Source organism: Scyliorhinus canicula, chromosome 4 (assembly GCF_902713615.1).
Source record: "Scyliorhinus canicula chromosome 4, sScyCan1.1, whole genome shotgun sequence".
NCBI classification, from domain to species: Eukaryota; Metazoa; Chordata; class Chondrichthyes; order Carcharhiniformes; family Scyliorhinidae; genus Scyliorhinus; species Scyliorhinus canicula.
The window spans coordinates 47,586,192-47,611,270 of NC_052149.1; the positions used below are offsets into that span (position 1 = coordinate 47,586,192).

Below are 25,079 nucleotides of genomic sequence, written 5' to 3' on the forward strand. Positions count from 1 at the left end.
CAGGTTGTTTCCACTGGCGGGTGACAGCAGAACTAGGGGGCATAGCCTCAAAATAAGGGGAAGTAGATTTAGGACTGAGTTTAGGAGGAACTTCTTCACCCAAAGGGTTGTGAATCTATGGAATTCCTTGCCCAGTGAAGCAGTTGAGGCTCCTTCATTACATGTTTTTAAGGTAAAGATAGATAGTTTTTTGAAGAATAAAGGGATTAAGGGTTATGGTGTTCGGGCCGGAAAGTGGAGCTGAGTCCACAAAAGATCAGCCATGATCTAATTGAATGGCGGAGCAGGCTCGAGGGGCCAGATGGCCTACTCCTGCTCCTAGTTCTTATGTTCTTATGAATCCTTGGAGTCTTGCTCACCCATATAAAGGATGATATCATCTTATCGACCTTCTCAAAAACAGGAATACACTGGAAAAGGGAAAAAAACATGGAAGAATGTTCATCTTAATCGACTGGACCCTGTCTGCCAAGGGTAGGAGAAGGTTATCCTACGTTTGCAGGTCGGTCTTGACCTTACCAGACTCGTATAATTCAGCTTGCAAAGCCATGTTCTCATGATTATGCATTCCATTTCAACTGGATTCTTTCACTTGTGGGAAGAACATTTGTCACTGGCAGTTGAAGTCACTAACATACTTTTTTCTTCTAATTATAACTGGCCTCTGGGAGCAATAAGGTGTGAGAAAGAAAATTGGTCTTTTAAAAAAATCATTAAGTGTTTACCTAATTCGACACTGAAATGTTTCCCTGATACTTCCTTCTTTAGGAACACCCAGGCTCAGCTTAAAACAAATATGATGAGTATTCAGTATTCTGCAGGTATTAATTTACCAAAGATGATATTGAGTCTTAATCTCATGTGCTTTTTTAGAACTTTTGACCATATGAACAGTTACAGCTGCTAAATTATCTGGATGCTAATCAAATGTACTTGTTAAATTTGTTAGTTTTTGATCATGCCAGCACATCCAGCCTTTTGCCTGACCCACAGTACCAGTGTTACTCCCTTTTCTCCATCACTCAGCGCAGCTCCCAATGTCCTTGTCTGCTGCTCGAAGGGTCGAACGCCATTGTGGGTTCAGAATGCTCCTGATGATACTGTGAGATCAGGATTTCTGACCCGACAGAAGAAATTCAGTCAAATAATTTTCTTGTTCTCGAGGAGAAGCAGGTCTGAGTGAAAGCAGTGCCGAGTGACAGAAGGTCCAGCAGAGCTCATTTTTGATACAATTAAAAAGTGTACCACATACACCTGTCAACACCAGTGGTTACAGAATCAGACATGGAATGTTCATCATAATTTTCACTCTCTTTTAAGACTTATAATGCCTCACATTGTTTTCAGTTGTTACTCGGTGATTATCTGGAAAGATCAGATGCCAAATTGCTTCTTTCAGATTAGTGATGGTGGATTGAAGGTCAGTCTTAATTTATGCCATTTAAAAGGAACATTATACCCTGATGTTCGCCTGTGTGGCGATTTCAGCTGTACTAATCACAAGCTGGTGCCGAGTTCACTGCATGGAGGGAAAATTGAAGGGGGAATTACCTGGACATGGCTCAAACAATTAATTTTAGAGTCAATCCCTTAGGCTACATGGAGGTGGCACAGAAGAATGGAAGTAGAGAATGAGGAGTGACGATAGATTTGTTTTTAAATCATTTTTCTACATTAATACCAGTTTGTACATTTACCAGCAATTGGCTGTATTAGTTGCTGGATTTTGACTGATTATCTGATGTATCAAAAGGAATTATAAGCAATTGGAAAAGGAACAAAGCTCCTCAAAGTGACATTTGTCCTTTGGACAGTTTCAGGGCTATAGTGTGTTTATTTTGAATGCTCTGATAATATACGTGTCCTTGAAAATCTGTGATTAAAAACTCAAAATAGAAAGCAGTTATGTACTGTCAACGTACCAAGTAATTAATTTGCTTGATGGAGTCAAACTATTCATAAATATTACATTTGATAATATTTATATGTGCTATGTATTTTGGTAACCTGTTTCGGATACATTTAAAGTGTCGTTGAAACCAGTTGCACTTCCATACTGGTTAGCTTCCTCATGAAAAACAACATTGTATATACAAAATTAATCATGCCACATTTTTGGAGCATAGGAAGATGACCTGTTTTGTAGCTTCTTTCTTGAGTCTTTAAATTTAAAGTTCATTTGTGCATATCAGGCACAGCATGTTTAAGCTCCTGCAATTGGTGAAGCTTTTAAATTTTTAATGTAACTTGAACTTTGCCATAAAAATGCATTGAAACAAACAGATAAAACAAGGAGCAAGTCTCATCAATTATTTAGGAATTCTCAAACCATTGCAGTTAAAAGACCAGAAAATAACCGCCTCCTTGCTACCTCTAATGGAATAGTGAGAGACGCCAGACCAAACGCAATTGGGGAATACTCAGTCGTCAAAAGCAAAGTTTTGTGATCAGAGATTGATTTTGATGGAAGGTTCAGACGGGTCTGAAAGATTGAGACTTGCGCATATAGCCATGTGCCTGACTTAACTTATGCCCAATGTTCTGCAATCTTTCAAGCCACAAAATTTGTTTGCGCGTAGATTACATGTGTATCATTGAGGAAGTGGAAATGGGTGATTATCCATCAGAGTATGATAATGAGAGAGGAGATGGTCCAGCAATAAGACAGCTTCAGTACACATGCACGACTGATGAAGTAGATGTAAAGAGTTAAGAGTGGGCAGTATGTTAGGACAGTTGCTCAGGACACTGTTGCTTCACAGCGCCAGGGGCCCGGGTTCGATTCCCGGCTTGGGTCACTGTCTGTGCGGAGTCTGAATGTTCTCCCCGTGTCTGCTCGGGTTTCCTCTGGGTGCTCCATTCCTCCTGAAAGATGTGCTGACAGGTGAATTGGACATTCTGAATTTTTCCTCCGTGTATCCAAATGGGCGTCGGAGTGTGGCGACTAGGGGACTTTCACGGTAACATCATTGCAGTGTTAATGTAAGCCTACTTGTGACAATAATAAAGATTATTAGATTTCTGAAGCATTGTGACCAATTTTGTGTCAGGAGTGACCTGTGCAGGCTGGATGGGCTTCACCTAAGCAGGGTTGAAACCAATGGCCTCATTTTGAGAATATTACTATCATGGGAGAATGAAACAAAAATGATGCAGAATCAAAGAAATGGACAAGAGACAATTATGTGAAAGAGAATGATAAAAATGATTACAAGGAGGCATTCAAGCACGATGGATTATCAATTAGACAAAGGCACAGTGGGTATGTAATTATGTGAACTATTACAAACAAAATTGGTGATATAGAAGAACATTTTGCTTTGGGGTATCATTCAGAAGCATCAACAGAGAGAAATGGCTTTGACTAAGAGTGGAATCTGAACACTCCAAACATAATATGGTTATTCTACACAGTTGCTCCACCTTATCCTCTTGTAACATTTCATTTCCATTGCCACTTGTCTTTCTTCTTTGAAAACTAATGCATTATTAGAACACGGCCATAAGGGATAGTAAAAAGAAATCAGGAGCAATTAAATGGCAGAAAAGGAAGAAAGGGTGTCATTGTTGATCAGAGATTTCACTACGGTGCCAGAACATTGGTAAATTAAGGATGATGCAAATCCAAATCTATTTGATTAGGTTTAAAGAATAAGAAAAAACACCAGGGTCATAATAACCAGATTGAGATATAGAAGGGGAGGGGTTTCTACAACGTTACATGGCTTGCTTTCAAAATCTGTGGACTTTTAGTCCAGCCAGATAAAAGAAAGTGCTGCATTTAATTGCAGAATTTGGCAATGTTTAGGAAACAACAGCTATGACATCTTTACGTTTGGTATTAAAAACAAAGTAATGAAAAATTGACTGAGGGAGAAAAAAATCTTTCAATTAGATTTAAAATAAAGGAAATAACCAAATAATTTATATGTACAACGAGGACCTTTTAAACAGGAGATGATTTGGGCAGCAGACAAGGCATATTCCCAAAAGAAGAACAAGTAGTGAGGCAAAAGTTAGATTTATATGGATGAACCAAGAGATTCAATTTAAATTGAGAGTAAGGGTTGTCAAAAATCTAGGCGAAACAAAAGAAAGCTGAGACGAATATCCAAAATATAGTGGAAGTGGAAGTAAAAATAAAGGCTGGGGAACGATATAAAGGAGGTTTCACAGGTAAAATAAAGAGACATGTCAAACATTTTTATAAACAAAGAAAATAATAACCAAAGAAATTTTATGGAGGATAAAGCAAGATGCAAATGTTAAATGACTACATTGTGGTGGTTTTCATAGAAGAGTGCGGTAGTGGAAATGAAAGGGTACAATTGGGCAATGGAGCATAACTATAGCTCAGGAAATAAAAGTTGGTGGAATTCCAAGTGGACTAGACAAATAGCCTCGTTTGCATGAACCCTATAACTCTAAAGGAAGTCAAAGAAACAAAAAGGGAGAAACTCTTAACAAGAATGATTTAAACATTCTTAGATGCAGAATATGTACCAAAGTACTGGAGGGTTGTCATGTTAGTACCTCCTTTCAAATAGCCAGGATGACTCTAACTTCCATCGCATGCATAGGTTTGTTTTTCGCTAATATTTGCATGATGAGGTGATACCTAAACAATTACATCTGTTGTATTCCAGACCCATATCAACTTATTTTTATTAGAAATTACTGTTACTTTCTTACTTAAATTGTTGAAATTATCAGCAAATTGGCTTGAGTACCTTCAAACTAGCCAGGCATATTTTTTAAAAATAAATTTAGAGTACCCAATTCATTTTTTTCCAATTAAGGGACAATTTAGTGAACTCCCCGCAAACACGGGGAGAATGTGCGAACTCCACACGGACAGTGACCCAGAGCTGGGATGGAACCTGGGCGCTGTGAGGCTACAGTGCTAACCCACTGCACCACCGTGCTGCCCTTAACTAGCTAGGCATAACAGGGCAATCTGTTTTATGCATTTTGCTTCCCTGGAGATGGTCCCAATCCAATCCTGAGCATTAAAATCTAGCCTGAAGCACCAGTGCATGGCCGAGCATGTGCTGCACTGTCAGAGGATGCCACCTTTCCAATGAGATGCTAAACTGAGGTGTACATAAAAGGTCTTTTGGCACGAAGAGCAGTGGATTATCCTTGGACTTTTGGCCAGTATTTATCCCTCAATCATCTTCACTAAAGAAATAACAGATTTACCTGAACATCATCACATTTCTCTTTGTGCCATCTTGTATGGAAACCGACTGTCATGCTTCCTGCATTACAACTGTGACTGCAAAAAACGTTCCTCATTGGCTACAATAAAGTACTTGGGACAGGCTGAAATCATATATGGCATAATAGGTATGGAAGGTTTTTTTCTTTTTTTTAATGAATTTAGAGTACCCAATTTTTTTTTCCAATTAGGGGGAAATTTAGCGTGGCCAATCCACCTACCCTGCACATCTTTGGGTTGTGGGGTTGAGATCCATACAGACACGGGGAGAATATGCAAATACCACCGGGATCGAACCCAGTCATTAGCAACGTTGGGCAGTTCTTTTTATTTTATTTACAGAAATAAATAACTTGAATAATGCATTTCACAGCATGAGGATGTTGCAAAACACTTTACAGTTGGTGAAGTATTGTAGTCTTGAGTACTGGAGTATAGTTTAATGAGTGCTGGCTGTCTTTTAACTTATCCAAGTGCAGGTGCAGGTGAACCTTAAAACATTTACATGACCTGATTGTTCCAAGTAGTCACAAAATTCTTTAAATAAAACTGCTTCCTTGCCTCCCACCTGAAGCTGGTGGATTCAAATTGTGTTTCTTAGCAAAGTTAATCCAGCCTGAAAAGTGGGACAAAATGTAATGCTTGCCTTTGACTCCATGTGGTGAAATTGGAGGCGGGGGGGCGTTTAATCCACTGGAAGGTTGTGGGGTGAGTCTGTGCTGCCTTCCCACCTCTTTCCAATTAAGCCAGCCCGATTAAGCACAGCTCATGGACAGCCTCCCCGTCCAGATTCTAATCTACGTCCTTAATTACTCTTATGGGCCTCATCATAGACTTTTCATAGAATTTACAGTGCAGAAGGAGGCCATTCGGCCCATCGAGTCTGCACCGGCTCCTGGAAAGAGCATCCTACCCAAGGTAAAGAACTCCACCCTATCCCCATAACCCAGTAACCCCACCCAACACTAAGGGCAATTTATCATGGCCAATCCACCTAACTTGCACGTCTTTGGACTGTGGGAGGAAACCGGAGCACCCGGAGGAAACCCACGCACACATGGGGAGGATGTGCAGACTCCACACAGACAGTGACCCAAGCCGGAATCGAACCTGGGACCCTGGAGCTGTGAAGCAATTGTGCTATCCACAATGCTACCGTGCTTCCTGCATTACAACTGTGACTGCAAAAAACGTTCCTCATTGGCTAAAATAAAGTACTTGGGACAGGCTGAAATCATAAATGGCATAATAGATATGGAAGGTCTTCTTTTTCTTTTTTTTAATGAATTTAGAGTACCCAATTTTGTTTTCCCAATTAGGGGGAAATTTAGCGTGGCCAATCCACCTACCCTGCACATCTTTGGGTTGTTCCCTTGTTAGGCATTCAAAGGTGGCATCAGAAGGGGGAATGAGGGACCTGCTGAGAGCTACAAACCTCATTCTGACCCCCACCCCTCTCTCATCCAGCGACCTCCTATCCATGAGGTGGGGGTTTTGCCCTTAGCACCCTAAATGCCCAACACTGGCCAGTTAAGTGCCTAGTTAATTTTGTAAATCTTGAACAGAGGTGGCTCTGGGCTCTTGCCAGTTCTCCAGGCATTGGGTGAGACCCCTGTCACCAGCATTCAATTCTGTCCATGATTTTAATTTGCCAGGGTAGGGCGGCACCGGATAGTAATTTTAATTTTAAGTATACTTTTATAATTTTCACTCGGCTCTGTTTACCACTAAAGTCATCCACTATGTACTGCTGCCAAGACAAAATGAACATGTAGCCAATGGTGACGTCTCTGCTAAAGTTGTGGCACTGCTGCACTGAGCATCCATTTGTGCACTCTCTTATCTTGGACTTTTGTAGCAATTCCATAAATGCCACCATCCTGTAACTGATGTATTCATGCCATTAAGTAAATCAACTACTGGAAGATCTAGTGTTATTTTGCTACTTTCCCCTGGGTTCATTTAAATAGTTTTAAAAGCTGATGATTTTTATAAAAAGAGAGGGATGTGTAGTGATCTCTGCATTAAATAATACATGATCAGACTATGTTAAGCAAGTACAGGCAAATGAACACTAGATGGCCTCACAGCAGGACCTAAAGAAATGTTTTCCCGCTCATTCTTTGAGGAGTGTGTGTCAGGATTGCAGAGAGAACAGAAGTGAGAAAGCTAATGAGAAGAAGTTATTAGTTATCATAGTTTTATATCTACTTACTTAATAGTTATTATTCTACAGTTATTTATTTGTTTTACTAGTTTAGTATTAAGAACTCACAAGATTAGTTTGTATTACTCAACAAATTACTTATTCATTACTGGAAGATTACAGCTATTATTTAACAACTCAGTTTGGTTAAGAGAATAATAAATATATTATATATCGTAATATAACAGGGTGGACTTTCAAATACATCATGTCATGGTTTTTCACCCACTTGGACTTTCATCATTACAGATCTCCACCTGCGCAGCTCATGAAAATAACCGTACTCAAGGAGTTCCTCTGTAGGAAGCCATGTTGTTTAGTTTTTTTACAATGCTAAATTGATTGAAAAAGGAAAACCTCAGCATTTGGCCAGCATTGAACTCTCCAGGCCTGAATTCCTCGTTGAAAAGGGTGTTCGGGCTCATGGCTTTGACAAAGTTGGTGATTAATCTAGGTCCACTAGCTGGTGTTAGCCTGTGTGTCGTTCAATAATGGCAGGCAACCACACTGATGGGCCGGGTTCCAGACGGCGCGGGCCACATGTGGTCCCAGCAGTCAGGAACCCGGCGTGCCGGCTGTGGACAATGCCCAACGCTGCCACACACATCTGGGATCTGTGCCGCTGGCCAGGGGGCTTCTTCTAGGGCTGGTGGGAGTGGCGGAGCGTGGACAGGGGATGGGCTGTGGGGTCGGGGTTGGTGGGTTAGGTGCCATGATTTCCGGTGCAGGCATCAGCTCTGCGCATGCGCAGTCCGGGACCCGGTGATTCTCTGTCGCGATCTGCAGACGTTTCACGCGGCGCCGGTGCTATTCCCTCACTGGTATCGGAATCTGTGAAGCGTTCATGCCAATTTTCCAGTCGTGAAACCCCCGTGAATTCTCCGTTCGCACCGGCACTTAACCTCAGAAACGGAGAATTCCGCCCCATGTCAGAGGTTTGTCTGGAAGGGCTGAAGCCACACTAACAGACCATATGACGTCTAATTTGAATACAGGAATAGCGAGGTCTTGCTTCAATTGTAAAGGAGTTTGGTTAGACCACACCTGGAGTACTGTGTGCAATTTTAGTTCCCTTACCTCAGAAAGGATATTATTGCCAGAGAGGGAGTGCAACAAAGGTTCACCAGATTTGTTCTGGGGATGGCGGAACTGCCCTATGAAGAGCGATTGGGCAAACTGGTCGTCTATTCCCGAGAGTTTAATGAGTGAGAGGTGATCTCTTTGAAATCTACAAAATACTTAAAGGAATAGACAGGGTAGATGCAGGGAAGATGTTTCCCTTGGTTGGGGAGCCTAGAACCCGGGACACAATTTCAAAATGAAAAGGATGCCACTTCGGACTGAGATGAGGGGAAATTTATTTGGGCAGACGGTTGTGAATCTTTGGAATTTTCTACCCCAGAGAGCTGTGGAAACTCAATCATTGAGTCGGTTTAAGTAGAGATTGCTAGATTTCTGATTTAACAATAATGTAAAGGGTGATGGGGACAGTGGGTGTAAAAGACATTGAAGTGTCCAAACTGCCATGATCGTATTGAATGGCAGAGCATGCTTGATGCGCTGAATGGATTACCCCTTTTCCTACATATCTGTTTAGGAGCAGAAGTAAGTAATTGTGCCCATTGAGTCTGCTCTGCCATTCAATGAGATCATGACTGATCTTGCATGATAATCCTCAACTCCACTTTCCCGCCTTATCCACATAACCCTTGATTCTCCGACTGATTATCTCAGCTTTAAAGACGCTTAACACTGTTTCTGGGAGGATTTCCTTAGTCACAGAAAATACGTGATTCAGGATAATCATTCATAAACTTTGACTGAAACAAAGAGAGCCATAAGCTACATTATAACATTATTTCTGGTGCCCACAATGCTCCATTTCCACTGCGGTATCCACTGGTCAGGAAAACCACAAGCATTTTGACAGATATTACATGCACCTTCTTCAGGGCCACCTGGATGTGGACAAGATTGTGGATGAGAAACGCCAGCCACTATGACTCCTGGACTGTTCTCATCGTGTACTTGTAGATGGCCACCTTGGCCAGGCCCAGGAGCAAACATGCCAGAAAAACCATCTAATTTAGCTACCTCCCTGCCCCCACCACCACCACCACCTCTGCACCAGGTGGCCAAAGATCAGTGTCAGACCAAAGTGGCAGAGATTGAGGAACAGTTTCTCTTAAATAATCACCTTTCACATGCAGCATATATATGAAACAGATTCATCCTCCTACAAAGGTTATAAGCAAGATTAATATTGCTATGATTTACAATTTACAAGTGCATCAGGAACTTTTGTATCTGCTGCATTTGTTTTTACTGCATGCTGTGCTTGAGAACTTGGGTGGGGACACCACAAATACATTGAATGCCTTCCATTGCTGCTATTGTGAGAGGATGTTTTCAAAGGCAAATTGGAAAAAACAATCTTTCGATTTTTAGGTCCATTGCTTGTACTTGGAGCAGATTTAATTATGGGGCTATACAGCTTTAAATAGTATGTACTGTTAGCCGAAATTCATCTGATATAAAAGCAGTTGTTTACCACAGCTGGCAAGCTGTAATGGGATCCACCATTTTCATGTAGTATCTTGATACAGGAGTCTCTGTCTGATGTGTTGAAATCCATTCGGGACTGTGGTTTTTGAATACTGCTGTATTTGTAACCTTTCTGCTGATTCACAAAGGTTTTGTTGTACTTTGGCACTTGGACTCAATGTGTACATAATTGGCTATTTAATTGAGTTCAGTGCAACTGACTAGAGCCATATTGTACACCTCTTAGCTCAGAATTCACAGCCCTGAGCTGTTGACTGTCGCATAAAACAAACCTGTAAAAGATACATGGTTATGATGCAATCCGAGTGCCAAGTAATGCTATGGCAAGTCTGCAGACGTTACCAGACATTTGACACTACGTGGGACTTAGCAGCTTATTGCCCTCATTTGACCAGCATTTTCAGCTCGTTATGGTTAAAACACTCCTGTTTTATATTTTGAAATTGATTTCCTTGTCCCTGAAAATACAGAGAACAAGGAATTGTTGTATCATTTATTTGACCTTTTCTGCCATTCAGCATTATATGTCAACTGGAAATTATATTGAGTAGCATCTATGTATACAAGTTGTGTTTTTAAAATTACAATGGAAATTCTGTACCTGAGGGACAGCTTCCTCGTGATGTTATGCCATCTCCAGATGCACGATCTCTTCTGCTTTTAATGTTTGCTTAGTAGTGTACCTATTAAAAATCTGTGAAAAGCTGTTAGAAAGGTCTTACCTAACCGAAGTGCATGTGCAATTCTTCTTATAACTAGATTTCATAAATACATATTACGAAATATATTTCCTCAGGACCACTCGACCACAGTCCAAAGATGTGCAGTTTAGGTGAATTGGCCATTCTAAACTGCTCCTTACTGTCCAAAGGTGTGTAGATTAGGTTGCAGTGTTGCGGGGCTGGGGTTTGGGCCGAGGTAGAGTGCTCTTTCGGAGGGTTGGTGCAGACTCGATGGGCTGAGTGGCTTCCTTCTGCCCTGTAGGGATTCTATGACTGCAAAATAAACAGTGTCTGTTTGAATCATATAGGAATATTTTTATAAACTTTTGATTATTTTCAAAACCTGAGGGTAAAATATTTTCTAGCAGTCTCACTTTAATAAATGCATGCTGTTTTTACTTTATATTAGCAGGGCTCTCGCAAATTGTACAAGAGGGTGTTGAACATAAGCTGCACATTGTATTTCATAGATCAGAGAGTGCACGTGAACATTAACTGATTTTATAAAGCAGGTTAGCCAAAAAAAAGCTGAATGGTTAATGTAGCAGCAATTGATCTTCTGGTCTTGAATACCTTCCTTGCAGTGCAGTGAGCTTATGAAACTACATCCAGGCCAGCTTGAATTTCTATCACCTGCACACGCATAGAGAAGCAGGCATAATCAATAGACAACAGAGCAGACAGCATTGGCACCGTGCCTTTCTGAGTAACCTTAATGGAATAACTTAGTGGTCTAGAGGGAATAGCTGAGCGCTTCTTAGTGGTTAGAGAGTACCGTATTCTGCAGCCATGACAAGTATAAAGGATCATGTCTGACTCCTTTTGGGCTCTGCTCTCCACTTTCTCCATGCCGGACACAAGCATGCTGCGACGTTCAAAAAGGTACAGTCTTTTACACTCCATTCTGCTCTAACCTTGTCAAAGCTGAATCCCTTTTCACAGAAATAAGGCAGCTAATTATCCTCTACCTGCATTCTAGAAAATTATTCTTTCTGGGGTAACTGTTACTGAAAAGATATGTGCTTCATAACATGCCAGTAGGATGTTTTAAATTATGCTGTAATTAATGGTATTGTTTTGCGTGTGATCAATTGTGAAAAACGGTTTGAATGATCTTTTATACTGAGGGCGTATGTTCGACTGAAGGAATTGTGTGTGCTGGAAATATTTACGCTTGTTATAACAGTTGAAGGATAATGCAGTGTTCAGTAGCTTGCGTTGCAGAGAACATTGGGCACTTATGCCATTATACTGACATCAGTCAAACTGGTGTCGGTGAATATTGAAAGATAATGAAAGGCTGACCTTCTCAAAACTGACTAGAATGGTACTTAATATTAGTGTCTGCACATTTTGAATTGGTCCCACTTGTCAATGTCTCATGCTGCAGCTCATAGAAACAATCCCATTTTCTAAACCAAAAGGACTTTGTCACAATTTAGTGAGTGAGCTGCATCTCCATTTTATATGCCCGTTGATTCCAAATAGAAGTACAGATTATTTGTTTTTAATCCAGAACAAAACACATTTTTATATTTGTAAGCTTCAAATATGTTGCAACATTGTATCCTGTTTTGTATTTTTAAATGTCTTGTCTTACTTCCCTCACTTTCAATTTAACCCGGATGGCATTGAGTCTAGTCCTTAATCTGGTCAAATGTGCTATTTGCGTGCTTTTGTAATGAAAACCTCTAGACTGCTTTGTTCATTTATTATACACAGGAAATCAACACAATGAATAATGCTACTTCTGATGTTAAATATTTTTTTCTCTTCAGTTTAAATAATTTTTTTTTGCGTAATTCTGAGATCATTTTCTGATGCTGGGGGTAGTGCACTTTTCCACTTGTAAAAATGCTGTTAGCATCAATCAGTCCTAAATCATGTATGATATGGTCAGATTCAGTAGGTTTGCCTTCTCAGCCCAAACCAAAAACTACCATTCCACATCCCAACGTGTTGTGGCTCTGAAAGATCATTAAGTCGTCCCGAATTTCAAAGAGCTTCATGATTTAGGTCAACAATTGTAAAGAACAGGCTCCAGCTGTCTAAACTCATTTACTGTAGGATCTTTACAGTTGGGAGAGAGGGGAGACTTAATCCCATCAGTTGGGATTAAAATCATACCCTTCAGACTAGGCAGAAATGTTGCTTTCTCCCTCTTTATAAATACTCCCCGAATATTGCAGTGTCTCGTTTGCCTCTGTGTGTCATGCAGGTGCCAAAAATAACCAATCATTATGAGATTACTTTTTTTACTGGGCTGGGGCGCTATGCTCTGTCTCGGGATTTAAAACGAGACTGAGTTGGTAGTTAGAAGAACCTATATAAGTTAAATAAAACTGTAAGAAATGTGTTTATTTTTTATAATATGGTCTGTCTGCAGTGAGTCTATAAATGTTGCCACAGTTCCAGAGGACCATAGGATGCTCTCCCATTTGAGAGCTGACTGGTGGTGAGTTTACCTGAGGGTTACCACATCACAGCTGAGCGGCAAGGTTGAGAAGGCGGAGCCTTCATGGATAACTTCAGTCGGAACTGGAATTGAACCCATGCTGTTGGAGTTGCTCCACATCACTCGCCATCCGTCCAGCTAACTGACTCCCAGTGCGAGTCTATATGGATTAAGTGAAAATAAGACAATCATCATTAGAGTACAGTGATTCCAAATTGAAATTTTCAGCTGAACCAATATTTTTTTATCTCTCCTTTATTTTGGACTGATTGTTTTAATTTTGGAAGACTGATGTGTGCCAATGCACAAATTTGCATTTTAAAATGGAAGCCTTGTTGCATTGTGGTAAATTTGATTGTAGCACCTTGTATAAAGCATATGTTAACAATAAATTCAGGGTAGACGGCATAGTGGTAATGCCACAGGACAAGTAATCAGGCGGCCCATACTAATGCACTGGGCACATGGGGTCAGATCCCGCCATGGCAACCAATGGTGGGATCTACCTCATCTTTTAAAATATTAATTGCCGCTGCCTCCATCATTCTTTTCAGGAAGAGCGTGCCAAAGATTCACAACGTTCTGAGAAAAGGAAATTCTTCTCATCTCCGTCATTAATGTCAGACCCTTTATTTTTCAACTCAGTTCCATAGTTCTAGTCTCTCCCACACGAGGAAACATCCTTTCACATGGATTCGATAAAATTATCTCTCAATCTTTGAATATCCATCTATGGATACAGGCCTGTCCAACCAATCCTTGTATGATAACCACCCCACGGTTATCAGTCAAATATCCTTCTCTGAACTGTTTCTAATGCATTTAGGTCCTTTCTTAATGAAAGATTGGATAAAGATTCAGGGTGATTTAGCAGTTTGGATCAGAAATTGGCTAGCTGATAGAAGACAGAGTGGTGGTTGATGGGAAATGCTCCGACTGGTGTCCAGTTACTAGTGGTGTGCCACAAGGATCTGTTTTGGGGCCGTTGCTGTTTGTCATTTTTATAAATGACCTGGAGGAGGGTGTAGAAGGATGGGTGAGTAAATTTGCAGATGACACTAAAATCGGTGGAGTTATGGACAGCGCAGAAGGATGTTACAAGTTACAGAGGGACATAGATAAGCTGCAGAGCTGGGCTGACAGGTGGCAAATGGAGTTTAATGCAGAAAAGTGTGAGGTGATTCATTTTGGAAGGAATAACAGAAAGGCAGAGTACTGGGCTAATGGTAAGATTCTTGGTAGTGTGGACGAGCAGAGAGATCTCGGTGTCCATGTCCATAGATCCCTGAAAGTTGCCACCCAGGTTGAGAGGGTTGTTAAGAAGGCGTAAGGTGTGTTAGCTTTTATTGGTAGAGGAATTGAGTTTCGGAGCAATGAGGTCATGTTGCAGTTGTACAAAACTCTGGTGCGGCCGCATTTGGAGTATTGTGTGCAGTTCTGGTCGCCACATTATAGGAAGGATGTGGAAGCATTGGAAAGAGTACAGAGGAGATTTACAAGAATGTTGCCTGGTATGGAGGGAAGATCATATGAGGAAAGGCTAAAGGACTTGAGGCTGCTTTCGTTAGAGAGAAGGTTAAGAGGGGACTTAATTGAGGCATACAAGATGATCAGAGGATTAGATAGGGTGGACATCGAGAGCCTTTTTTCTCGGATGGTGATGTCCAGCACGAGGGGACATAGCTTTAAATTGAGGGGAGATAGATATAGGACAGATGTCAGAAGTAGGTTCTTTACTCAGAGAGTAGTAAGGGTGTGGAATGCCCTGCCTACAAAAGTAGTGGACTCGCCAACACTAAATGCATTCAAATGGTCATTGGATAGGCATATGGACGATAAGGGAATAGTGTAGAGGGACTTTAGAAGGGTTTCACAGGACGTGCAACATCGTGGGCCGAAGGGCCTGTACTGTGCTGTAATGTTCTATGTTCTATGTTCTAAACATTGGATAAACATATGGATGATAATGGAATAGTGTCGATGGACTTTAGATTGGTTTCACAGGTCGACACACCATCGATGGCCGATGCGCTGTAATGTTCTATTGTTCTAAAACTAAAATAATACAAGATGTAGTCTCACCAATGCCCCATACAACAGGAGCAAAACATCCCTGCGTTTACATTCCACTCCCCTTGCAATACACAACAACATTTCATTTGCCTTCCTTAATCACTTGCTGTACCTGCATATTAACTTGTCCTGATTCTGGGCAGCACGGTGGCGCAGTGGGTTAGCCCTGCTGCCTCACGGCACGGAGGTCCCAGGTTCGATCCCGGCTCGGGATCGACTAATTGAAGTTTGCACATTCTCCCCGTGTTCGCGTGGGTTTTGCCCCCACAACCCAAAAATGTGCAGGGTAGGTGGATTGGCCACACTAAATTGTCCCTTAATTGGAAATAAATGAATTGGGCACTCTAAATTTATGTTAAAAAACTTGTCCTGATTCATATACCAGGGCACCCAGACCCCTTTGCACCTTAGAAATCTGAAATCTTTCACCATTTAAATAATATGCTGCTTTTCTAATCTTCCTGCTAAAGTGGACATTTCCCACATTATACTCCAGTTGCCAAATTTTTGCCCACTCACTTAACCTATCCATATCTCTTTGCATAGTTCTCTTTGCAATTTACTTTCTGACTTATCTATGTGGCATCAGAAAATTTAACCACCATACATTTGGTCCCTTCATCCAGGTCACTGATTGATATACATTATGTTGAGGCCTTAAGCACTGGTCTCTGTGCCATTCCACCTGTCACATCTTCCCAACACGAAAAATAATGATTTATTCCTATTATCTGCTTCCTGTTAGCTAATCAATCCTCTATCCATGTTAATTTTTTTACCCCCTACACCATGAGCTCTTGTATTGTACAGTAAACTTTGATGTGACACCTTGTCAAATGCCTTCTGGACATCTAAGTACAGCACATCTACTGGTTCTCCTTTACCACGTTGCTTGTTACTTCCTCAAAGAACTCCAATAAATTAGTCAAACATGATTTCCCCTTTCACACAACTAACTATGTTGACTGCTTGAATGAATTGAGATTTTTTTCAGGTGCAGCATCACCAAACTCTCCCATATATGAACTTCTCATCTTCTGTGATTGAGATTCTAACTTTACAGCCCAGTATCTAATCATGTTGTGGTGCTATCCCAAGTGTTATAACTATGAAAGGTCTTTTTTATAGCATTTGATGCTGTAATGTCCCAACATCTATTGATGTTAATTCTTGGAGAACAGATTTGACAGTCTCTAATGAGATAAGGCCATTTAAAAATGTAATTAAAAAATAATATTAACAGACTGAATACAATATGCAAATAGTTATTCTATTTCATAATGCCTCATTGTAACAGTGAAAATAGCAAAACAAATTAAATTGTTTACCTACTGTACCAGCAAAATTCATGGAACTATCCATCCTAATATTAGGAAGATGATTATTTGCCACCTTCTGAGTTCCTTACCAAATTTCTGTAAACTAAGCTTTGTTCAATTCAACATACCTGATCTTTTGTCTCCTGCGATAATGGTTGACCAGTTAAACCGCTACTGTACCATGTTTCTAGGTGTGTGTTGGTCCCTTGCCACACTTTCCTCAGAAGAAAGAGACTATTCCAACGAACTAAGTGAATTATCACTACAGTAATCATGCTCCCCATCTCAAACGACTGTGTGTGACATGTGACCATTTGCATCATTTGTTCAGCCCAATCTGCTGGTTTAATTATTCTGGGAATGTAAGTACTCTCCTGGCTGGTGTGTGCTGGGTTTAACCCTTCCAAGCTAATAGCAACATCTTAATGCAAATGTATGCCTAAATTTCTCCCACGATAGATAGTAAAATATCTCAAAATGTGACCACCTTATTGTGTTTACTTTGATTGCTGACTTTTGACAATGTTATTGGAGGTGTACTTGTTGAAGGACTAGTTTGGCAGCTTTCCTGAGGCCTATGTTCCTGATTTGAAAGCACAGCCGAGATTTAATAAAGCTTCCCTTGCAAAGAGGTGAATTATTCTGAATCAACAAATGCATTTAAGCGCATGCACTGCATAGATTTAATCTCTCTGGGAAAAAAAAAATCAGTTTTCAGAATTCATTATAGTTTAATGTTTCTTAGTCAAACAATGTGTTAAACAGTCGAATTACAAACCAATAGTTTTTGTCCATCATATGATTGCAATCTAATACAAATTGTTGAGTAAAAATGAAACCCTATTTACCACTCTTTTACAGCAACACTATCTGCTTCATCCCCATTTAAAATCCAACCTGATCGCTTTTTTGTTCCCTTTCTATTTTTGCCAAAGATGGAAAAGAAACTACTGCAGGTAGCTAACAGCTGGCTGTCGTAAACATTAATATGTTGAGGGGGCAGCCTCACCATCACCTTTTTAAAAATCCAAGCATTTTAAAGAACCTTTATTTATTTCAATATGGTTTGATTTTATTCTGTCCATTGATCTGCTTGAAATTTATTTTGAGAAATGAGTATTGATGATGAGAATCATTTGATTAGGAATAGTTTCCCATCCTTGTAATCCAGGAGTAATGTGCATCACTGGAGTAACCAGATTAGCAAAATGCTTCAGATTAACAGATGCTTTGTGGCCTGCTGCGAGTGCCAGTCTCCTGTGGTTATAATCTTCAAAGTAAAGATTGGAATTGATTTATTTGCCTCATACTTTTCAGAAGGGCTTACTATGATAGAGATTCTAAATTAAAATATGGTAAAAAATGTAAAAAAAAATAAAAAGATTTCCATTTATATAGTGCCCTTTTCAACTATAGGGCAGCCCAAAGTGCGTGGCAGGAATTGAGTGTCTCCTGTTGTAATAATATCCATTTTACCACAGCAAGTTTCCACAAAGAGCAATGTTACTTTGACCAAAAATTCTGTTTGTGATGTTGATGAAGGGATAAATATTGACCAGAACACCAGGAATAATTCTCCTGCCCTTCTTCAATATAGTGCCCCAGGAACTTTGATGTCCATCTGAGAGGGAAGTCGAGGCCTTGGGTTAGTGTCTCATTGGAAAAACAGCACCGCCAACAGTACTGAGCTACCCCAGTACTGCATAGGAATGCCAGCCTTGCTTTTTTTGTCCTCCAGTCCTAGAGTGCTACATTTTTAAAATTAATTCATAGGGTCTGGCCTTTGCTGGAAAGGTCAGCATTTATTGCCTATTCCTAATTGCCCTTGTGCAGGGGATGCTGAACCATCTTGAACCATTGTAATCCACCTGGTGTCAGTGCAATCATAGTGCTGATGAGAAGGAAGTTCCAGGATTTTAAGCCTGACAGTGAAGAAACAACATTACAGTTGCAAGTTAAAATGGTGTGTGGCTTAGAGGGAACTAACAGGCGGTGTTGTACCAATGTGTCTGCAGTCCCTATCGTTTTGGATGACGGAGGTCATGGTTTCGAAAGCGTCTTGGAGAGTTGCTGCAGTGTACCTTGTATATAGCAGACACTGCTATCACTGGCGATGTTGGTGGAGGGAGATTAAGTTGGTGTATAGGGTTCCATTTAAGTGGGCTGCTTAGTCTAGGATTGTATTGAGCTTCTTGGAACCACATTTATCCTTGCAAGTGGAGGTTATTCCATCATGCTGCTGACTTCTGCCCGGTAGATGATTGGAGGCTTTGGGGAGTCAAGAGGTGAGTTACTTGCCTCAGAATTCCCAGTCTTTGACCTGCTCTTGCAGCCACATTATTTATATGGCTGGTCCACTTCAGTTTGTAGTCAATGGTAATTCCAAGAATATTGAAAGTGAGATTTCAGCAATGGTCTTGCCATTGAATGTTATGTGGAAATTGCTAGATTCTCTTTTGTTGGAGTTACTTGACACTTAGCAGTCCAAGCTGGAATGTTGTCCAGATCATGCTGCATTTGGGACGGTACTGCTTCAGTGTTTCAGGCATTGCAAATGGTACTCAATGTTGTGCAATCGTCAGCGAACATTGCCACTTCCCAAGGGCAGGTAGTTAATGAAGCACCTGAAGATGATTGGGCTTAGGACTGTGCCTACAGGAACAGCAATGTCCAGGGACTGCAAAGATTGGTTTCTTAATAAACACCAACATATTTCTTTGTGGTAAGTATAACTCCAAACAAGTGGAACTATGGTTTAAATCAAAAAAATGATTTTTGAATATGCTGGTTGTAAACCCTGAATTGAATGTTTTTAAGAAGACTAGCTCCAAATTCCCGTGGCTTAGGTTCACGGTCAAAGATAGCTATGCTTTTGCTGTATTTTTTACATTTCCTAGGTCAATGGTGACAACCTATCTGTAAAGCAACACCAAGGACAATAGTCCTGAAAGAGTATGAATGTGGAATATCTCCTATCTCATTAGCAAAGCTCCCAAATAAACACCTGGTACAGGGGGGTGATAAACAATTAGACATAATCATTTGGACAATGGCATACTGGCTAAGAGGACAAATCCACACCCATAGTATTATCAAATTACAACTGGAATACAATCGTCATGGTCATATCTGGGTCACTGGGCAGTTGGAGAGAGGTCATGTAAGAAGCCAAATGTTTGTGTGTTTCAGCACCTGCTTTCTCTGAACAACAAGCAATTGAGATGCTTCTCTCTCTCTCTCTCTCTCTCTCTCGCGCTCTTCCCCCTCCCTCTTTCCCCCTCTCGCTCTTCCCCCTCTCGCTCTTCCCCCTCTTGCTCTTTCCCCCTCTTGCTCTTTCCCCCTCTCATTCTTCCCCCTCGCTCTTTCCCCCTCTCGCTCTTTCCCCCTCTCGCTCTTTCCCCCTCTCGCTCTTTCCCCCTCTCGCTCTTTCCCCCTCTCGCTCTTTCCCCCGCTCGCTCTTTCCCCCGCTCGCTCTTTCCCCATCTCGCTCTTTCCCCCTCTCGCTCTTTGCCCCCTCTCGCTCTTCCCCCTCTCGCTCTTCCCCCTCTCGCTCTTTCCCCCTCTTGCTCTTACCCCCTCTTGCTCTTTCCCCTCTCATTCTTCCCCCTCGCTCTTTCCCCCTCTCGCTCTTTCCCCCTCTCGCTCTTTCCCCCTCTCGCTCTTTCCCCCTCTCGCTCTTTCCCCCTCTCGCTCTTTCCCCCTCTCGCTCTTTCCCCCTCTCGCTCTTTCCCCCTCTCGCTCTTTCCCCCTCTCGCTCTTTCCCCGTCTCGCTCTTTCCCCCTCTCGCTCTTTTCCCCCTCTCGCTCTTTCCCCCTCTCGCTCTTTTCCCCCTCTCGCTCTTTTCCCCCTCTCGCTCTTTTCCCCCTCTCGCTCTTTTCCCCCTCTCGCTCTTTGCCCCCTCTCGCTCTTTGCCCCCTCTCGCTCTTTGCCCCCTCTCGCTCTTTGCCCCCTCTCGCTCTTTGCCCCCTCTCGCTCTTTGCCCCCTCTCGCTCTTTGCCCCCTCTCGCTCTTTGCCCCCTCTCGCTCTTTGCCCCCTCTCGCTCTTTGCCCCCTCTCGCTCTTTGCCCCCTCTCGCTCTTTGCCCCCTCTCGCTCTTTGCCCCCTCTCGCTCTTTGCCCCCTCTCGCTCTTTGCCCCCTCTCGCTCTTTGACCCCTCTCGCTCTTTGCCCCATCTCGCTCTTTGCCCCATCTCGCTCTTTGCCCCATCTCGCTCTTTGCCCCATCTCGCTCTTTGCCCCATCTCGCTCTTTGCCCCATCTCGCTCTTTGCCCCATCTCGCTCTTTGCCCCCTCTCGCTCTTTGCCCCCTCTCGCTCTTTGCCCCCTCTCGCTCTTTGCCCCCCTCTCGCTCTTTGCCCCCCTCTCGCTCTTTGCCCCCCTCGCTCTTTGCCCCCCTCGCTCTTTGCCCCCCTCGCTCTTTGCCCCCTCGCCTGCCCCCTCGCTCTTTGCCCCCCTCGCTCTCTGCTCCCCTCGCTCTTTGCCCCCTCTCGCTCTTTGCCCCCTCTCGCTCTTTGCCCCCTCTCGCTCTTTTGCCCCCTCTCGCTCTTTGCCCCCTCTCGCTCTTTGCCCCCTCTCGCTCTTTGCCCCCTCTCGCTCTTTGCCCCCTCTCGCTCTTTGCCCCCTCTCGCTCTTTGCCCCCTCTCGCCTCTTTGCCCCCTCTCGCTCTTTGCCCCCTCTCGCTCTTTGCCCCCTCTCGCTCTTTGCCCCCTCTCGCTCTTTGCCCCCTCTCGCTCTTTGCCCCCTCTCGCTCTTTGGCCCCCTCTCGCTCTTTGCCCCTCTCGCTCTTTGCCCCCTCTCGCTCTTTGCCCCCTCTCGCTCTTTGCCCCCTCTCGCTCTTTGCCCCTCTCGCTCTTTGCCCCCTCTCGCTCTTTGCCCCTCCTCGCTCTTGCCCCCTCTCGCTCTTTGCCCCCTCTCGCTCTTTGCCCCCTCTCGCTCTTTGCCCCCTCTCGCTCTTTGCCCCCTCTCGCTCTTTGCCCCCTCTCGCGTCTTTGCCCCCTCTCGCCTCTTTGCCCCCTCTCGCTCTTTGCCCCCTCTCGCTCTTTGCCCCCTCTCGCTCTTGTCCCCCTCTCGCTCTTTGCCCCCTCTCGCTCTTTGCCTCCACTCTCGCTCTTGCCCCCTCTCCTCTTTGCCCCCTCTCGCTCTTTGCCCCCTCTCGCTCTTTGCCCCCCTCTCGCTCTTTGCCCCCTCTCAGCTCTTTGCCCCTCTCGCTCTTTGCCCCCCTCTCGCTCTTTGCCCCCTCTCGCTCTTTGCCCCCTCTCGCTCTTTGCCCCCTTCGCTCTTGCCCCTCTCGCTCTTTGCCCCCCTCTCGCTCTTTGCCCCCTCTCGCGCTTTGCCCCCCTCGCTCTTTGCCCCCCTCTCGCTCTTTGCCCCTCTCGCTCTTTGCCCCCTCTCGCTCTTTGCCCCCTCTCGCTCTTTGCCCCCTCTCGCTCTTTGCCCCTCGCTCGCTCTTTGCCCCCTCTCGCTCTTTGCCCCCTCTCGCTCTTTGCCCCCTCTCGCTCTTTGCCCCCTCTCGCTCTTTGCCCCCTCTCGCTCTTTGCCCCCTCTCGCTCTTTGCCCCCTCCGCTCTTTGCCCCCTCTCGCTCTTTGCCCCCTCTCGCTCTTTGCCCCCTCTCGCTCTTTGCCCCCTCTCGCTCTTTGCCCCCTCTCGCTCTTTGCCCCCTCTCGCGCTTTGCCCCCTCTTCGCGCTTTGCCCCCTCTCTGCGCTTTGCCCCCTCTTCGCGCTTTGCCCCCTCTCTGCGCTTTGCCCCCTCTTTGCTCTTTGCCCCTCTTTGCTCTTTCCCCCTCTCTCTTTCCCCCTTGCTCTTTCCCCCTCACTTCCCCCTCTCTCCCCTTCCCCCTCTCTCCCCTTCCCCCTCTCTCCCCTTCCCCCTCTCTCCCCTTCCCCCTCTCTCCCCTTCCCCCTCTCTCCCCTTCCCCCTCTCTCCCCTTCCCCCTCTCTCCCCTTCCCCCTCTCTCCCCTTCCCCCTCTCTCCCCTTCCCCCTCTCTCCCCTTCCCCCTCTCTCCCCTTCCCCCTCTCTCGCCCTTCCCCCTCTCTCCCCCTTCCCCCTCTCTCCCCTTCCCCCTCTCTCGCCCTTACCCCTCTCTCCCCTTCCCCCCTCTCGCCCGTCCCCCTCTCTCGCCCGTCCCCCTCTCTCGCCCGTCCCTCTCTCTCGCCCGTCCCTCTCTCGCCCGTACCCCTCTCTCCCCTTCACCCTCTCTCCCCTTCCCCCTCTCTCCCTCTTCCCCCATTCTCGCCCTTCCCCCTCTCTCGCCCTTCCCCCTCTCTCCCCTTCCCCCTCTCTCGCCCTTCCCTTCTCTCGCCCTTACCCCTCTCTCCCCTTCCTCCCCTCTCGCCCGTCCCTCTCTCTCGCCAGTCCCCCTCTCTCGCCCTTCCCCCTCTCTCGGCCTTGCCCCTCTCTCGGCCTTGCCCCTCTCTCGGCCTTGCCCCTCTCTCGGCCTTGCCCCTCTCTCGGCCTTCCCCCTCTCTCGGCCTTCCCCCTCTCTCGCCCTTCCCCCTCTCTCGCCCTTTCCCCTCTCTCGCCCTTGCCCCTCTCTCGACCTTGCCCCTCTCTCGCCCTTGCCCCTCTCTCGCCCTTGCCCCTCTCTCGCCCTCCCCGTCTCTCGCCCTTACTCCTCTTCTCCTCTCCCTCTCTCATCCTCTTTCTCTCTCTCTCTCCCCCTCGCTCTTTCCTCCCTCTCTTGTTCTTACTCCCATCTCTCTTACAAGCTCTCACCTGCTAACCTCTCTGAAGGAATACAGTATTAGTCTTCTGAATCTGGACTCACATGTAATAATAATTCTTATGGTGTCTGGTTATCACCCTGTACCTCTTTCTTTCCCTTATCCATCTTTTATTGTGTGCAAGCAAAAAAAGGTGGTGTGGAGGGGGATCCACTGAAACCCCTCCATGTTTTGTTCATGTGTGTATGAGATATAAGGGTAGCACAAGTGGTTAGCACTGTGACTTCACAGCTCCAGGGTCCCAGGTTTGATTCCCTGCTGGTTCACTGTCAGTACGGAGTCTGCATGTTCTCCCCGTGTCTGCGTGGGTTTCCTCCGGGTGCTCCGGTTTCCTCCCACAGTCCAAAGATGTGCAGGTTAGGTGGATTGGCCATGATAAATTGCCCTTAGTGACCAAAAAGGTTAGATCTGGTTATTGGGTTATGGGGATAGGGTGGAAGTGAGGGCTTACGTGGGTCGGTGCAGACTCGATGGGCCAAATGGCCTCCTTCTGCACTCTATGTTCTATGTTCTATTAACTAACCCTCTGATTTTACCCTATCTCGAGTTTGCTGTGGCGTCATTAATTGAGGATTGGATCACTCCAAAACTGAAAGGTTTGGCAAAGTGCGCCACCACTTATGAAGAAGAAAATCAAAGAGACCTTTCTGTTTTAAATTAAATCGGTGCTGATTTAAATTCACCCTCCAACCCAAAATAATATCCTCTTGAAACAAAAAAAAAATCCTGCTGCAGTTAAATGAGACGAGGGAAAAAGGGGAGAATCATTCAGCTCCTCCTTTGCCTAATTGCACAGCAGAGGGGTTCTCCCCCCCCCCCCCCCCCCCCCATCTCCAATTTCCATTGACTTTGATTTTGCCAGGGCTGCTTCATGCCACATTCAGTCAAATACTGCACGGTGGCACAGTGGTTAGTTTTACTGCCTGACAGTGCCAGGTCCCTGGGTTCGATTCTGACCTTGGGTGACCTGTGCGGAGTTTGCACATTTTCCCGTGTCTACATCGGTTTCCTCTGGGTGCTCCAGTTTCCTCCCACAGTCCAAAGATGTGCAGGTTAGGTGGATTGGCTATGCTAAATTGACCTTTAGTGTCCAACGGTTAGGTAGGGTTACGGGGATAGAGCTGGTGATTGGGCCTAGGTAGGGTGCACATTCAGAGGGCTGGTGCAGACTCGATGGACCAAAATGCCTTCTTCTGCACTGTAGGGATTCTATAATGTCATCAGCAGTTAGTGTCATCCCTCTTGAGTTTACCTTGGACCAAGGCTGTAATGAAATCAGGAGCTGAGTGGCCTTGGTGGAATCCAAACTTGAGTGTCAATGGGCAGGTTAATTCTGTGTAACTGCTGCTAAATGCACAGTTGATGACACCTTCCATCATTTTGCAAATGATCACGAGCAGAATGATGGGGTGATAATTCGCTGGACATACCTGGGCAGTTTTCCACATCAATGACAATGTTGTAGCTGTAGTAGAACAGCTTGGCTAAGGATGTAGCTAGTTCTGGAGCCAGAATGTTGTCAGGGCTCATTGGCTTTGCAGCGTACAATGCCTTTAGCCCTTTCTTGATGTCAAGTGGAGTGAATTGAATTGGCTGAAGATTTGCATCTGCGAACTGAGATGAACCATCCAGCTGGTACTTCTGGCTGAAGATGCTTGAACCCACAACATTCTAACTCGTGTGAGAGGACTCCTACCAATTAAACCATGGCTGACATAGCAACTTTAACATGACAGTTGACTTTCACAAACTGTAGGAAAAGTAATTAGAATGCAACAATTTAGTAGAGTTTATTAG

At 44.3% G+C, this 25,079-nt stretch overlaps 1 protein-coding gene across 8 annotated transcripts in view; it reads left to right on the forward strand.

Moving 5' to 3' along the window:
- Window positions 1-25,079, forward strand: part of mast2 (microtubule associated serine/threonine kinase 2) — a 524,270-nt gene that overhangs the window by 326,636 nt on the left and 172,555 nt on the right. Inside the window, exon 1 of one of the 8 annotated variants that reach the window (XM_038794193.1) lies at window positions 11,508-11,596. The exons of the other annotated variants lie outside the window; for them this stretch is intronic. Coding sequence (XP_038650121.1) covers window positions 11,523-11,596 — 74 coding nt within the window. The 5' untranslated portion in view covers window positions 11,508-11,522. Of the gene's footprint in view, window positions 1-11,507; window positions 11,597-25,079 lie in introns of those variants that run through there. 8 annotated transcript variants of the gene reach the window in all.